Below are 15,765 nucleotides of genomic sequence, written 5' to 3'. Positions count from 1 at the left end.
AGAAATGTGTGGTTTAAAGGTGTTACTTGAATTCAAATTGTGAAAAGCATATACAATAACAGTAGTTGAGATAGCAGAGGGTTCAACTGGGTGGACCAAGAGATCCCTTTCAGTTCTGTGCTCTGTAAGTCTCACAGACTGGCTTAATCTGGAGTGAAGCTGTCTCACCATTCATTAAGGAGCCTTAGCCCACTGAAGTCCAGCAAAACAGGTTTTTATGACTTCAGCAGGAACATGACTGAGCTCTGTACTGTGTGTGGAGCCACTCCAACTTCTTTTTTTCTCCATCTGTAATGCTGCAGAAAGGATAGCAAGAACCTTCTTTAATCATCTAAATTCAGTTTGGGTTTTCTAGGTAAAAAAGAACAAAACAGCTTAGTAAAATTTCAGGAAGGTTTAGACTTCTAAATGAGTAATAGGAATGCACAAACAGTAGAATTAAATAAAAAACCCTGATCTCTGAAGTAAGTAGACAGAGAAGGTTGAGGAAAAAGTGGGTAGATCCTTTTAAATGATTGTCCATTGTGAAAGTCTTTTGCATCTTCCTTTTATGCATCCTGCAGTGATCACTACCACAGCATTTATTGTAGTCTAGGCTGTTTTCACATTTCTTAAGAATACAGGATGATGTTAATGTTTCTTTCTTCTTGATCTGCCAGAAACAGCGCAGTCAGTGTGCATGATCCCTTTTCTGATGTAAGTGATTCAGCGTTCCCAAAGCGAAACTCCATGACGCCGAATGCACCATACCAGCAGGGAATAAACATGCCAGATGTGATGGGAAGGATGCCATATGAGCCGAATAAAGATCCTTTCGGTGGAATGAGAAAAGGTATTTTCTTTCTGGGAGCTTAAGTGTTCTTCCCGGTGTCTTAGGTAATCAAGATTTTGTAGTCAGAATGAACTTTGTCACTTTGATGATTTTGCCATTGGTGTCCTTGTAGCAAAAAGAGAGGTGCAGTGCAGTTGAGTTTCTGGTCTGGTCATATTTTCCCCACTCAGAGTCATGCCCGTTATTTTGGAATTAAGAGAATCCTAAAAATGTTTGTAGGAATAAATTTTGGGAAATGGCATAAATCATGGCGTTAGAATTTATATTTCATGAGGTTAGTAAGCTACTCTGCAAATCAAGTGCTGGACTTCACTGTTAGAATGTGAAGTGGTGAAGCAACATGCCTGGTTGTAGTAGGACTGGTCTGGGAATTCACTGTGTGAAACTGAGCAAGCCTCCTAATACTCTCTGTCTCACTTTACATATTTTTCAGAACAGTAAAGCTAATTTCTTTCTTACTTGAGCAGTCCCTGACAAAAGGTGATAAAAGGTGATAAACACACTCTAAGTTTGTTTATTTTTAAAAAGCAACATTTAAAATCCATTTCAAAATTGACTCTGGTCCTTTTGGGTACTTAACCTACAGCTGGTTTTGTGGATATTGTAAGAAGATTTTAAAATTAATCAATCTTGCATGCCTCAGATATAGGAAAGTAGGAGGAAAGAAGACAGGCAGGGCTCACAATGGCCGTAAAGAGAAGAGCAGGTGGAGGAGATTAAGTGTAAACTAAAACAGAGCAAAAGGGAGATATGGCAAGAAGAGGCCCTGAAACTGAGGAAAGGGAGAGATGTGATGAAGTAGGGAGATGCTTTAAAAGAGGTAGTTAAATGAATGAGATTTTTTTTTAAAGCCTTTCCTTTAAATCCTTTTGCCTGGGCTGTGGACACTAACATATAACGCAGTTGAAGGAAGGGAAAACACTCTCTGCTTTAGATTCACTTTGGGTTTTATATCCATATGAGATTAAGTGGGTGGATTGTACTTTCTCATACATTTCACTTCATCCTGTTGAAACAGAAATATCTCTGTTCAGTATCTACTATGAGGGACTGAAGTCTCTTCTATTTGCTTGGTGATTTATATCTGATAATAATGCCTTTTCTTGGACCTATAGAATATGCCCATCCTACTTGAGAAGCTATGTTAGGATACAGTATCCTTTCCAAAACAACATTATTGTATATATGTGTATGAAATAAAAACTTGATTCTGACAGCTTTGTAGTTCAACCTAGCAGATTTGCTTTCATCTGTTTTGTGAGGCTTATGTTTGCATTCATTTTTAGCATTGTTTCAGTGAAAAGAACAAGAGTAAAGTTCATCTTCAGCTGTGAAGACCAGAGGGAAGCAGCTGCCTGGTGCCTGATAGCTCATTTCCATAGGAGGAGATTTCTTTCCTTACTTGCAGCTCCTTAATATTATACCCATCATCTTGGTAGTGGTGGTGCTTCATGTGTTCCCATTAGACCCCAGAGAGCTTGTTAGACCTCCACCTGCTAATTCTTCTTGGCAGTGTTAGGGATCTGAACATTCTCCTAAAATACTTCTTTGAAAAGAAAGTGAACTTCAAACACCCAGATTAATAAATTTAATTTTACTGACTGTTGCAGTGCCTGGAAGCAATGAGCCTTTCATGACCCCTGGACAAATGCCTAACAGTGGAATACAAGACATGTATAACCAGAGTCCATCTGGAGCAATGTCCAACATGAGCATGAGCCAGCGGCAGCAGTTCTCTTATGGAAGTGGCTATGACAGGAGGTGAGTCAATCTTCAGGAAAAAGCAAAGCCCATTAGTGAAAATGATCCTCTCTCTTCCCTTTTCATTTTCCCATTCCACTTTGCAGAGAACATAGCAGCCTACATTTCCTACAGCATCTTACTAAATCACTGGGAGTCAAACCACTGGTAATGACTGAGTCTAGCTGTTCACAGAAATTAATAAGGAGGAATTGTCACACCTTAGAAATCACTCAGGCTGCAGCAGATTAGCTCGTGGGTGTCTTTGACAGCTGCCTTCAGCTGGCAGCTGGGCTGGGCTGTGATAGCATAAAGTAGCACTTGAGTTGGTCTCCTGGCCATGTTTTTACCTAAACAGTTGCTAGTTGGCTTTTAATGAAAGACAAAATGCACAGTCTAAATGTGTCTGATTTGTGGTCTGTGAGTGAATTGCCTTTGGAGAGTCTGGAGTCTGTTGTCAGAGCTGTAGCAGTATCAGTCTTGCAGTGTGTCCAACAGGATTCTTATAAGTTTGTCCTTCAGTAAAGTACATGAAATAAATTTGGTCATCTTTTGTTTATCTGGGGAAAGGCTTTGGAAACAAAAAGTGGTAAAATGACTGATGTCTAAGCATTGGTAGAGCAAGCAGTGTGTTCTGGGAATGTTTGGATTATATTAAGTATTCTGGCAGATTTTGCTGCTCTGGCCATATTCCTGCTTTTCCTTTCATTGGGCTGTGTACTTAGCTTCTCTTTCTGTTTCCTGATGGTAACAGAGCGGTGCAGTGTGGGTCTTTAAAGTGTAAGGGCAAAGTAATTTTCAGTCAGTAGTTTTAAGTAGTAGATGTGTCAAGTAAATCAAGTATCATCATGCTGTTCAATAGGTCACATTGCTGGGGAGTTGGTGAGAATAAGGGCTCCAGTGGAAGGTGTTAAGTCAAGAGAATGTTTCCTTTGAAGGGTATGATTTATTTTATTAGGTTGGCAATTTTGGAAAAAAAAGGACTTTTTACAGAATGAGGTTTCCTTTGTCATTTTTTAGTTTGGATCATGGACTGGGTCCTGAAGGCAGTATGGTACCACCTGGTCAAGGCAATATGGTGCCTTCAAACAGTGACCCAAGCATGTACTCTCCTAATTGTTACCCTGGCCAGCAAAGGTGAACACTGATTTCTCTGTTTGTAGTACCCAAGTAACCAGCTAACAGCTGGCAGCCCCTGTCAGAGCATGCAGGCAGAGCATGTGGCCTCTCGCTGTGTTACTTCTGTTTTGCTTTCTTGTTTAGGCTTTTACCCTTGGTTCAGTTCTTGCAGGGGAGCAGAGGCTCCTGTGAGTGAGTTGATTTCTGCAACAGTAGTATCAGCTGTTAGAAAAGGAGTGTACATCCTAGCTTGTGTATCTGCTGCACCGCACAGGACTAGAATGTAGTTTATAGGTCCAAGTTCTCCAGAGCAGCATTAAATGATCCCACTTCTGAAGCTTCCTCAATTTCACCTGGCTTATGGTTATCCTGTGGCTAAAAAACTGAACATTTAGAAAGTTTTCCCTTATGTATAACACATGTGTACCTTTGCTGAATTTTGTCTTACTGCATATGTTCTTGGGCAACTACAGACAAGTCCCCTCATTTACATTGTTCTTTTAACTGGCATTGGATAATTTCTCTCCATCCATGTCATAATTTTAGAGACACTGAATTGCTATTTCTTTCTCTCTGGTCATCTCTTTTTAAAAGAAATTAGTTTTCTATGTTTGGAAAAATGAGGTCCCATTAGTTCTTTTAACATGTCAAGTTCCCCAGTTCTCTGTTTCTGTACCTCTTCCTGATACATTACTTCTATAATTATCCTCTAATTGTTGATGTGTTCTCACTGATAGTGTACAGAGAGAAATTACTGACATATTAGCCTGCAATACAGTGCTATTTATCAGTCCTAATGCTTTCCAAGTACTTGATTTCAGCAATCTAAATTTCATTCATATGTGCTAAAAATATTGCACTGTAGTGCTCCTCAGAGGTCTTAAAGGCCCCAGGTAAGTTTCCAAGTGCAACACAACTTTGTCTCTTATTGTGTATGCTTCATTATGTAGCTTTAATTAAAAATTACACAAACATTACCAAAATTATGAGTACTGTTTTTACTCACTTTAAATTGATATATTCTTGAATAATCCACAAAGTAGCTTGTTATTAGAATTGTATTAAAATTATAGCTTGCCACAAGAATTTTTACCTGCAAACTTTTAGCTCTACACCAGATACTTCCCCACCAAGGATGGGCTCCCCATGTCTGTAGCTGCCTTTCTTACCTCTTTGCTGACCATACCCTCTTCCCATTCCTGACTGCTCCCTCTAAATAGCTCTGTTGTATCTTCATTGCTCCTCCTCTCTTCTATCTACTTTACCTCCTTCCTTCTACAACCAGCTCCAGCAGAGCTTACTACCTCAGGCTCAGGATCATAACCAGACTGTGCCTTCACCTTGTTTCCAGATGGCAGATACCTTCAAGGTGCAAGATTTTCAGAGAATTTACTTTTCCTGGTGGCTTGAAAACTCCAGCAGCTCTAAGTATTGATTTGAATGCTTTATTTTAGGCATGAACCATATGGGCAGCAGTATCCAGGACAAGGACCTCCCTCAGGACAGCCACCATATGGAGGACATCAACCTGGAATGTATCCACAGCAGCAGGTAGTAGAGGGGGAAATGGCTATGTTCATAACATTTGTTTAAAAAAATTCACCCCAGGATTCTGTATTGAAAAATTTGTTTATAAAGTGTATGTTTTTTGGCACAGAGGAGCATTGTAATTCTGGTCAAAGTCACAGCCTATATGGATAAGCAATGTATGTGCAGCTGTAGGTAAATGTGTTCCTTACACTGGAAGAATGTAAATTCTAACAGATGTTCTGTGGCTTTGGATGTGCATCAGGTGATTGTCCCAAGTTAATAACCAGCAGACTGGGAAAGTATAAAGCATAGTTAAGTGAAGTGACAAACAGAAGTGAAGTAACAAGTGAAGGAACAAATAGAAAAGCTGTTTGGATGACAGGTTCAAGAGCCTTAATTTAATGTCATGCAGCCAAGTGAACCCAACAGAGAACTGGAACAAAGTAAAATGAGCAACACTCTCAATTATTTTCAGTGCTGTGGTGGGTCATATGAGATACCCATCTTTAATTTAGATCAGAGGGCATATTCCAACATGATGTCTCTAGTAATAATATGGTACAAAAAAATAGGAGAGAATGTTATTGGTGTTAAAAATAGTTTAAACATTTGTACATTGCAGTCGCTCCAATTCCTACAACTCAAAAATACAAATTATATTAATTAATAAGATTTTTTTGTTACATGCATGATTAATACCTTGTGAGCAAAATCCCACATTAGAAGTCAATAGCAAAACTCCACTGACTTCAACGGGATCAGTTTCATTCTGTGTGTTATTGATTCAGTTCTGCTCATACAATACCTGAAGTTGGCTTTCAGAATAGAAAGCATTTCCTTATTATAAAAAACTGAAATGTAAACTAGTTTTGAGCCAATTTCAGATAGTTCTTTTCAGTTTGGGATAGAGTTTTACTAGGAAATTGGGGTCAGGAGTTGGGAGTGTGGTGGGAAGAAACCAAAACAGATCTTAGATTGCACTGTACTAAAAGCATACATAAATTTAAATTTCAGAATTTCTTGCTTATCTCTTTGGTTGATAACATCTCAAAGATGGCATAATCAGAAAACTGTTTTGTTGTTTTTTATGACGAGCATATGCTAGCAGTCTAGGTGATTTAGTGGGGGAACTGCAAAGATATATAACATAATAGTTTGTGATATTCCATGCTAACATGTGCAGGGAATATATTAACTACATGTTCCTTTAAGCGAGAAGACAGCTAGAATTGCAAAAATATATTTGGCTCTGTCCTTAGTACTGTTTATATATTTTGTACAATGACTCTTGAAAGCAAAATGCATTAATGCAGAAAAGCAGTGGAGAATGAAGGACATGGATCCTGACCAGCCTCGGCCTCTCTCTCCCATCCCCAGAGGATTCCACTTCTTCATTTAGCTAGACATTCTGTTGCCAGTAGCTTATTTACAATTTCCTAAATCTTACTCTGTAGTGGTTCAGGAGGAATGTGAAAAATGACCCTTTCAAAGCTTTATCTACAACCCAAAGGCTAGGGAATGACCTGCAAAGGAGGTGATTGGAGCATGAACTCCTGGGGCTAATGAAACACTTGGAGCCAGGTTTTCCAGTTTCTGTATGAATGCTTACATCCCAAGAGCTATTATGCAGCAGGTGCCCTGTGTTGGTGGCTTTTTGTCCTCTGTGAGGTCTCAGAATTCCACATCTCAGTGGAGAGAGAGACACGTGGTGCAGTCTCAGTGTCCTGCTGAGCATGTCCACAGGAGGGAAGAGCTCAGGTGCATCACTGTCCTCTGCACTGGGGACCATTGGGCACAGTGGCACTGTATGTACCAGGGTGCTGGAGTGCTTTTAAAAAGGCACATGCTTCATTCCCAAGTGTCTGCTGTGAGCACTGAGTCACTGTGGCAAAGCAAACACGACCTTCTTAGGTGTGGCTGCTGCCAAGTCATTTCTTAATGTAGAAATTGGCCCCAAGGGTGCAATTTGGTACAAGCAAGTTGTTCATGTAAGGCTGGAAATAGGTATTTCTCAGATAGCCAGAAAGCTCTATAGTAAGTTTAAAAAAAAACAACTCTCATACAATACAGTAGTTGTGGTTTTATGTGCACCAAAGTTGGAAGATGACTTTATGAATCCCAGAGCTGTTTTAACTTTCCCATATTGAATACGGAGAGAATTTTATCTGATCTTAACTCTAGTACATTAGTATACATTGTACAATGCTACTGAGCTACTGAGTTTCCGGGGGAGCTGTAACTTTGAATTTGCCATAGATCATATATTCAAAAATCACCCATTTAATTCACATTTTTTGCTTCAGAACACTCAGTGTGGTTTGAACTGTGGAACAAACTCCCACAGGAGCTAAGGACCGCTGCAAACCTTACCACCTTCCCCCTCAAAGAGCAACATGTCTTTTTTTTGTTCTGCCATCTTAAACATAAATACATTCAAGCTTGTATGCTTTAAAAACCACTCAGCTCTCCCCGAGGTAAAACAGCTTACCTCACACAGCATTCCCCATTTGAGAGGGTGAGAAACAAAGAGGGAATAAACCATAGGTGGCAGCTGTTAGTTACATTGCTTAATTCATTACAGAACAGCAGGGTAAGAACCTGCATAAACTAGAACAGCACGTTTGGATGTGACCATTTGCTGTAATAATCTCACAGTAAATTAAATGTGATTAGGATGATTTGGGAAGAGGATGGTTGCCCAAAGAGGACAATATTCCTGGGAATTACACAGAGTATCAAATGCAGCAGATTGTTTTCTCCTATTAATAAATTTATTGTCTGTAGCTGATGTCATATTGTAAGATTCAGTGTTTCTGACATGCATGCATGCAGCATATCTTGTTACTTTAAGAGTTTATTCAGTGCTTGTCTCTTGAAAAGATTCACTGGGTGGTTTTGAATATTTTTTAAGATTTTTCTTCTTAATAGACTAAGCATAAAAAAAAGTGAAAATATTTTAGTTGGTGAGGACTGTTGCCTTTTCATACATGTCTGAAATGACCAGTGGAATTTAGTCTGACAGATGGGGAAGGAAAGGGAAAAAAATAGAGCAAGCATAAGAAAATTTAGCCCAAGGATAAGCTTCCTTTTAGTATTCAGTTATAAGCACAGCAAAACAGAGGCTTAAAAAGAAAGCACTGGATCAAGCCTAACAGCGCTGTGTGCCCGACTCTGGAGTCGGCGCGATCCCTCTAGAACTAAGCGTCTTCAGCTTTTTGAATGAGCTTTCATCCAGTATATTTGTATTGTGTGCGGAGTAAAAGTGACACATCTTTCCAAAATTTTCTTTCAGAACTACAAGAGACACATGGATGGCATGTATGGGCCTCCAGCCAAACGCCACGAAGGGGATATGTATAACATGCAGTATGGCAACCAGCAGCAGGAAATGTATAACCAGTACGGCAATGCTTACACAGGGCCTGACAGGAGGCCCATGCAGGGACAGTACCCATATCCATATAACAGGGAAAGGATGCAGGGCCCAGGACAAATGCAGCAGCATGGAATACCTCCCCAGATGATTGGTGGCCCCATGCAGTCATCATCCTCCAGTGAAGGTCCTCAGCAGAACATGTGGCCAACACGAAATGATATGCCTTACCCTTACCAGAACAGGCAAGGTCCAGGAGGCCCTGCACAGGCCCCTCCGTATCCAGGGATGAATCGCACTGAAGATATGATGGTACCTGACCAGAGGATAAACCACGAGAGTCAGTGGCCTTCTCATGTCAACCAACGGCAGCCTTCTTATATGTCATCCTCAGCCTCCATGCAGCCTATCACTAGACCTCCTCAGTCATCCTACCAGACACCACCCTCTATGCCAAACCACATCTCCAGAGCTCCAAGTCCAGCGTCCTTCCAGCGCTCTTTGGAAAACCGTATGTCTCCAAGCAAGTCTCCTTTCCTACCCTCCATGAAGATGCAAAAGGTTATACCCACAGTTCCAGTGTCACAGGTCACAGGACCTCCACCCCAACCACCACCGATTAGGAGAGAGATTACCTTCCCCCCAGGCTCTGTAGAAGCATCCCAACCAGTCTTAAAACCAAGACGAAAGATTACCTCAAAAGATATTGGTAAGCATCAAAAAAAAAGACAACCTTAATATAAATTGTGAGGAAAGGGACTTTGATTCTGGTTTTGGGGTTTTTTTTTCACATTTTAAGACACTCCTGACAAATAGTGAACTTTGGTAACTACAGTGTGATTGTTTTCAATAAAAATGTGATAACGTGCATCAGTGAGGATGACAGGTAAAACTCATCCCAGACAATCTGACAGGAAATGAAAGCAATATTTTATATGGAGACTCAAGGTCTTCACAAATGCATTAAAAATGAAGCTTGCCTCAGATTTCAAAATGAGATGTGTTGAAAGGTCCTTTAGAATGTCTGTTAAATCACCAGTACAGCATTTAGCTTAGCAAAGCTTTCCATGTTTTTGTTCCATGGAAGCTCATGCTATTCTGTTCTGTAGTTGGAGTCTCTGCTTTCCTTGAATGGTCCATTAAATCATTCCATAGTATTTGTCCTGTTTGTTTCTCCCCCACTTCTTAAAAAGATCCCCAAGTATTTTCTTATCTTAAATTTTGGTTACATTTCATCCATTCAAGTTCTCATACTTCAGATTTCCACGTTCCTGACAGAGTGTTCTACGTTTGTTTACTGATGAATTGGGTCAGTCAAGCTCTTTAGTTCGTACGATTGTTTCAGGCTCAGCAGTGTCAGGAAGAAGGGCCCTGCCAAGATATTCTCCAGCACTAAGGCTTAGCAGCTGTTACAGAAAACTGAACAGAACTAAGCAGTGAAAATAGGGTCTTAATCAGTAGCCACTTAATTTAAATTTGCATCCACAGAATGTCACAGTTTACTCTTTCAGAACTCACTAACAGTCTCCAAGGATGCACTAATACTGTTTTACTTCTCCCTCTTTCTTTCTCCAGTAACTCCTGAGGCCTGGAGAGTGATGATGTCTCTTAAATCTGGTCTTTTGGCTGAAAGTACCTGGGCGCTAGACACTATTAATATTCTTCTGTATGATGACAGCACTGTTGCTACTTTCAACCTCTCTCAGGTAGGTGGGAAAGCATTATACTTCTCAGCATTCCAGGGAAAGAAAAGCGAAATAAGACACCTACAAAAATGCTGCTGGCTTTTCCAATTTATTCTAATTAACATAAATTTTAATATTGAAAAACTTGCACTTCTTTATGATTGGCAACAGTGAGTAACAAGAGACAGATAGAGGTCACATAGAGGAAATAAAGAAGCCTGAAAAAAGAATGTGTCTTGTAGAAAGGAGAATGTAGGAATATAAGAATTTTAGCACTGCCAAAAGCCTAATGTGTAAACTCACACACATGATAGTATAATCCCTCAAAACAGCAGTATGTTAGTAATCTTTCTTAATCTGTGTTTCTTTAAAGACTTTGCAAGACTATATTAAACTGGTTTTTGGTGACAACTTGTCCTGTTCAGTACTTCCCTGTGAGACTGTGGGATTTTATTTAATTGCTTATTTTCTGTTCCGTTTCTTCTTCCAGTGAATTAAGTTTTCACAGGAATACCAAATTGACAATTTAAAGGCTAAAATCCACTGTCTATCCATAGCATACAAACAACACAGGATTTAACAGTGTGTGCTTTCGCCTCACTGCCTCCCAGCATTTTTCAGCTCTGCTCCAATCATTTGCCTGTTAGGTGGTAGTAATAGATGGTGTGCTGATAATTCACATCATCTAAAATTTGTACAAATTAAATATTCAGTTTCTCTCCTCCATTCATTCCTTGGTTACTAATAGTGTAGCTCATAATTTTTTAAATATAATGATTTTTTTTTTTTAATACAGACACAAATGGTACATTACATCCCACCTGACTTTAGAACTAGGGATATCTATAGCATGATTTATCTCACCCAGAAAAAGAGATCTAAAATAGGTCAGATGAATCATACCCTAGAAATGGCCTGTAAAAGACCATTGATTATAAAAGGAATCAAGACAATTAGGTTAGGTTGTGTGACTAGTGTGGGTGTTTGAAGTTAAAGGAGGTGAATCTCCTCTGAATTCTGACAGAAGTTGTGTTAATACACCCTATGCAAATGGCACAGAATACCAGACATATTGTAAATACATATATTCTTTTGTTATGTTTGCTTTGGACTCTGTTTCCAATGGCAGCCAGGATCATATGATGCCTGGTAACTCCTGTGGTTTTGATAAGCATCAGTTTGTTCTTAGTTCTTTGAGAAGCTGGCAATCATAAGAGAATATAAAATGAACAAAATATAGAATGGACATTTTACTGAAAACCCATTAGCCCACAATTTAAAATAAAACACATTAAAAGCCAGACAATTAAGCTGAATGTATCATAACAACAAAAAATTTTTAATAATAAAGCCACTAAGTGTAAATTAATACCAAGTTCAAGTACTGCCTTTCCATAAGACAGTGATTACAAGTTAATTAAGAAGATTAAACCTAAATGAAAACTGTTTCTGAAGGGTGACTTACAGCACCAGCCTCCAATAACAGTTTTAAACTACTGCCAGTTTTAAAGTATTCCAATCGAGATGAGATATTAATCTAGGATATCAGTACCTGGACCCTGAAACTGCAGGTTCCTACATGACAGTTGGTTTTAGAGACAAAGGAGGAAAGGAAAAATTGCAAACTTTAGATATCTAATAAAAGTAGAAATCAGAAAAAATAGCCAAGTTAGGAGCTTCAGTACTCTGTACAAAAAATGAAGAGTAATAGGCATTTCCAAGGGGACAGAACAGCTAAGCCAGATGTCTGCTATGGCTTAAAGGAGACATTTATAAAGTTCTGTACGTCTCATAGCTGTTACAGTTGAAGCAAACAGAGCCGTGATAATTTGACATTATATACTGTTTGGACAGACTCTAGAAGAATTTCTTTTGATTAACTTCTGCCATGCAGGACCTAGCCACAAGTCCACAGCAGAATGAGAGAAATATTCACATATGAATGCATCAGTGTTCCTAGTAAAATTCCATGCAGACAAAAATATTTATGTGATTTTTATGTTCTGTCTTTCTTCTTCCCTCAGTTGTCTGGATTTCTTGAGCTTTTGGTAGAATATTTTAGAAAATGTCTGATTGACATTTTTGGAATCCTTATGGAATATGAAGTGGGAGATCCAGGTCACAAAGCACTTGATCACAAAGCAGCCAAGAAAGATGATAGTCAGTCCTTGGCAGAGGATACTGGAAAAGATGAGAATGACGAATGTATTGACTATTTTGATGAAGATGAGGAGGAGGGGGAGGATGAAAAGGTAGAAGGAGAAGAAAAGAGTATTGTTTTTTCTACTCCTGGTGCCATTGCTGATCCAAGTGAGAGGCCAAAACAAGCCAGTAAATTTGACAAGCTGCCAATAAAGATTGTAAAGAAAAATAACCTATTTGTTGTTGACCGATCTGACAAACTTGGACGCGTTCAGGAATTTGATAGTGGACTTCTCCACTGGCAGCTTGGTGGTGGTGACACAACTGAGCATATCCAGACTCACTTTGAAAGCAAGATGGAGATTCCACCACGCAGGAAAGCCCCTCCTCCCTTGAACTCTCCAAGCAAAAAGAAGGACCTCGAGGGGAAAGGTGAATCTGAGGAGCAGCAAGAAAAGAGTATAACAGCAACCATTGATGATGTCCTCTCGGCTCGGCCAGGAGCGCTACCTGAAGACTCAAACTCTGGTTCCCAAACAGAGAGCAGTAAATTTCCCTTCGGGATCCATCAAGCCAAAAGCCACCGGAATATTAAACTGCTAGAGGATGAGCCAAGGAGCCGGGATGAGACTCCTCTATGCACCATAACTCACTGGCAAGACTCCTTGGCCAAACGCTGCATCTGTGTGTCAAATATCGTCCGTAGCTTGTCTTTTGTGCCTGGCAATGACACCGAAATGTCCAAACATCCAGGCTTGGTGCTGATCCTGGGAAAGTTGATCCTTCTTCACCACGAGCATCCAGAAAGAAAGCGAGCACCGCAGACTTACGAAAAAGAGGAAGAGGAGGACAAAGGGGTGGCCTGCAGCAAGGATGAGTGGTGGTGGGACTGCCTCGAGGTCTTGAGGGATAATACATTGGTCACATTAGCCAACATTTCTGGGCAGCTAGACTTGTCTGCTTACACGGAAAGCATCTGTTTGCCAATTTTGGATGGCTTGCTGCACTGGATGGTGTGCCCATCTGCAGAGGCACAGGATCCTTTTCCAACCGTGGGGCCCAACTCAGTTCTTTCGCCTCAGAGACTTGTGCTGGAGACCCTGTGTAAGCTCAGTATCCAGGACAATAATGTGGACCTTATCTTGGCCACCCCCCCATTCAGCCGTCAGGAGAAACTCTACGCTACTTTAGTTAGGTACGTTGGGGACCGCAAAAACCCGGTCTGCCGAGAAATGTCCATGGCGCTCCTATCGAACCTTGCCCAGGGGGACACATTAGCAGCAAGGGCAATAGCTGTGCAGAAGGGAAGCATTGGAAACTTGATAAGCTTCCTGGAGGATGGGGTCACTATGGCCCAGTACCAGCAGAGCCAGCATAACCTCATGCACATGCAGCCTCCGCCTCTGGAGCCGCCTAGCGTAGACATGATGTGCAGGGCAGCCAAGGCCTTGCTGGCCATGGCGAGAGTGGACGAGAACCGCTCCGAGTTCCTTTTGCACGAGGGTCGTTTGCTGGATATCTCAATATCTGCTGTCCTGAACTCTCTGGTTGCATCTGTCATCTGTGATGTACTTTTTCAGATTGGGCAGTTATGACATAAGTGAGAAGCCAAGCATGTGTGAGTGGAGATTAGAGGGTCACATATAACTGGCTGTTTTCTGTTCTTGTTTATCCAATGTAGGAAGAAGGAAAAAAAAAGAATCTTTGCTCCTCTGCCCCATTCACTATTTACCAATTGGGAATTAAAGAAATTATTAATTTGAACAGTTATGAAATTAATATTTGCTGTCTATGTGTATAAGTACATCTTTTTATTTTATTTTTTTTAACCAAAGTTGCTGTCTAGTACATTCAAAGGTCACACTTTTTTTTTCCATAGATTATCCTTTTCAATGTTCTTTTCCATGTTTGTATTGCATATTTTTTGGGAAGCGAACTAGTGACTTTTTAAAAAAAATGTTATGGCAAACCATTGTATGATGGGAAAAAAATCTCACCACTTTGAAACAAAAAGGTGAAAAATAACCAACATACCAAGTTCCTGTGTGTTTTATTTTTTCAGATAAGGAAAAAATAAAAAAAAACTTGTATACCATCACCCAAAGCTCTGTGCAATAGAAGATTCTAGTGATGTAGGTATAGGGGATCAAGGAGGGTGTCAGTCAGTAGTCAAAATCCAAAACAATACTGATTTCTCCTCAGGAGAAATGGTTATATTAGGCTAGGAGCAAAACAAAACAAAATAAGTCAAGTTAAAAGATTTTTAAACAAAACCTGAAGTTAAACATCAATTGCTTCCTCACCAGAACTGTCTTGTCTACATCTTTTTTTTTTTTGACCTTCCACAATGACAGTTCTTCACGATTCCTTTAATCATTTTTTAAAATATTTTTTTATTGCCTAAGGGCCGTGATGTATATAGAAGTTGTACATGAAACATACCCTCATTTTTTTTTTTTTTTAGTACAAAGTTTTTAGTTTCTTTTTCATGATGTGGTATCTACAAAGTGATAGTAGAATTATTTTTTTTCTTTCATTTGGGCCATATCTCCAAAAAATAATAAAAAAAAAAGAAAAAAGAAAAAACCCAACACAGAAAACCAACAACTGAGGGTAATGTACAAGTTTCTGTATGTATAAAGTCATGCTCTATTTCGGGAGAGCAGCCGATCACAATTTGCTTTATAAATCAAGGTGTGGAAATGGTTACGTATGGATTGATTTAAGAAAATGGTTACCAGTCTACAGACAAAAAATATATACAGGAAAAAAAAAAGGAAGAAACACAACTTCAAAGATTTTTCAGTGACAAGAATCTGCATTTGTATTTCAAGATAATGTAGTTAAAAAAGAAAAAACTTGATGTAAATTCCTCCTTTTCCTCTGGCTTAATGAATTTCATTTATTCAGTATAAAATCTTTATATGTTCCACATGTTAAGAATAAATGTACATTAAATCTTGTTAAGCACTGTGATGGGTGTTCTTGAATAGTGTTCTAGTTACAGTGTGGGATATCAGAAAGCAAACTAATTACAAGAAAGAGCAATAATGATTATTCTCTTTCCCCTACTTTATTATTATGACCTTCAAAAATATTACACTATTGTATTGCAGCAACTTGCTCTTCTTTTAGAAAAGCCTTCTCACATCTCAGAGAAGCATTTTTAATTGTTATATATAAAACCACGAAGCCTCAAAGGGGAAGACATGGCTGTCAAGTGATAGTTCTGACTATGCAGGTACCCAGTCTCTGTGCTGTGTTTGGGGGACTGAAGGCAGATGTTAGAAAAAGTGACAAAAGATTTTGTTAAAGCAATAACCAACTGGAAGAAATCGATCTGT

General features: G+C 39.5%; 1 protein-coding gene across 4 annotated transcripts in view; it reads left to right on the top strand.

Moving 5' to 3' along the window:
* ARID1B (AT-rich interaction domain 1B) overlaps positions 1–15,388 on the top strand; it is a 325,159-nt gene extending 309,771 nt beyond the window's left edge. For all 4 annotated transcript variants that reach the window (XM_066546937.1, XM_066546936.1, XM_066546938.1 and 1 more), the window contains 6 exons: positions 660–832; positions 2,443–2,593; positions 5,146–5,242; positions 8,514–9,303; positions 10,170–10,300; positions 12,304–15,388. In XM_066546937.1, coding sequence (XP_066403034.1) covers positions 660–832; positions 2,443–2,593; positions 5,146–5,242; positions 8,514–9,303; positions 10,170–10,300; positions 12,304–14,016 — 3,055 coding nt within the window. In that variant the 3' untranslated portion in view covers positions 14,017–15,388. The remainder of the gene's footprint in view (positions 1–659; positions 833–2,442; positions 2,594–5,145; positions 5,243–8,513; positions 9,304–10,169; positions 10,301–12,303) is intronic.
* The last annotated feature ends 377 nt before the right edge of the window (positions 15,389–15,765 follow it).

Source organism: Molothrus aeneus, chromosome 3, assembly GCF_037042795.1.
Source record: "Molothrus aeneus isolate 106 chromosome 3, BPBGC_Maene_1.0, whole genome shotgun sequence".
Classification (NCBI taxonomy): Eukaryota; Metazoa; Chordata; class Aves; order Passeriformes; family Icteridae; genus Molothrus; species Molothrus aeneus.
Note: the sequence above shows the minus strand (reverse complement) of the source record. Positions and strands in the feature narration are given on the sequence as shown.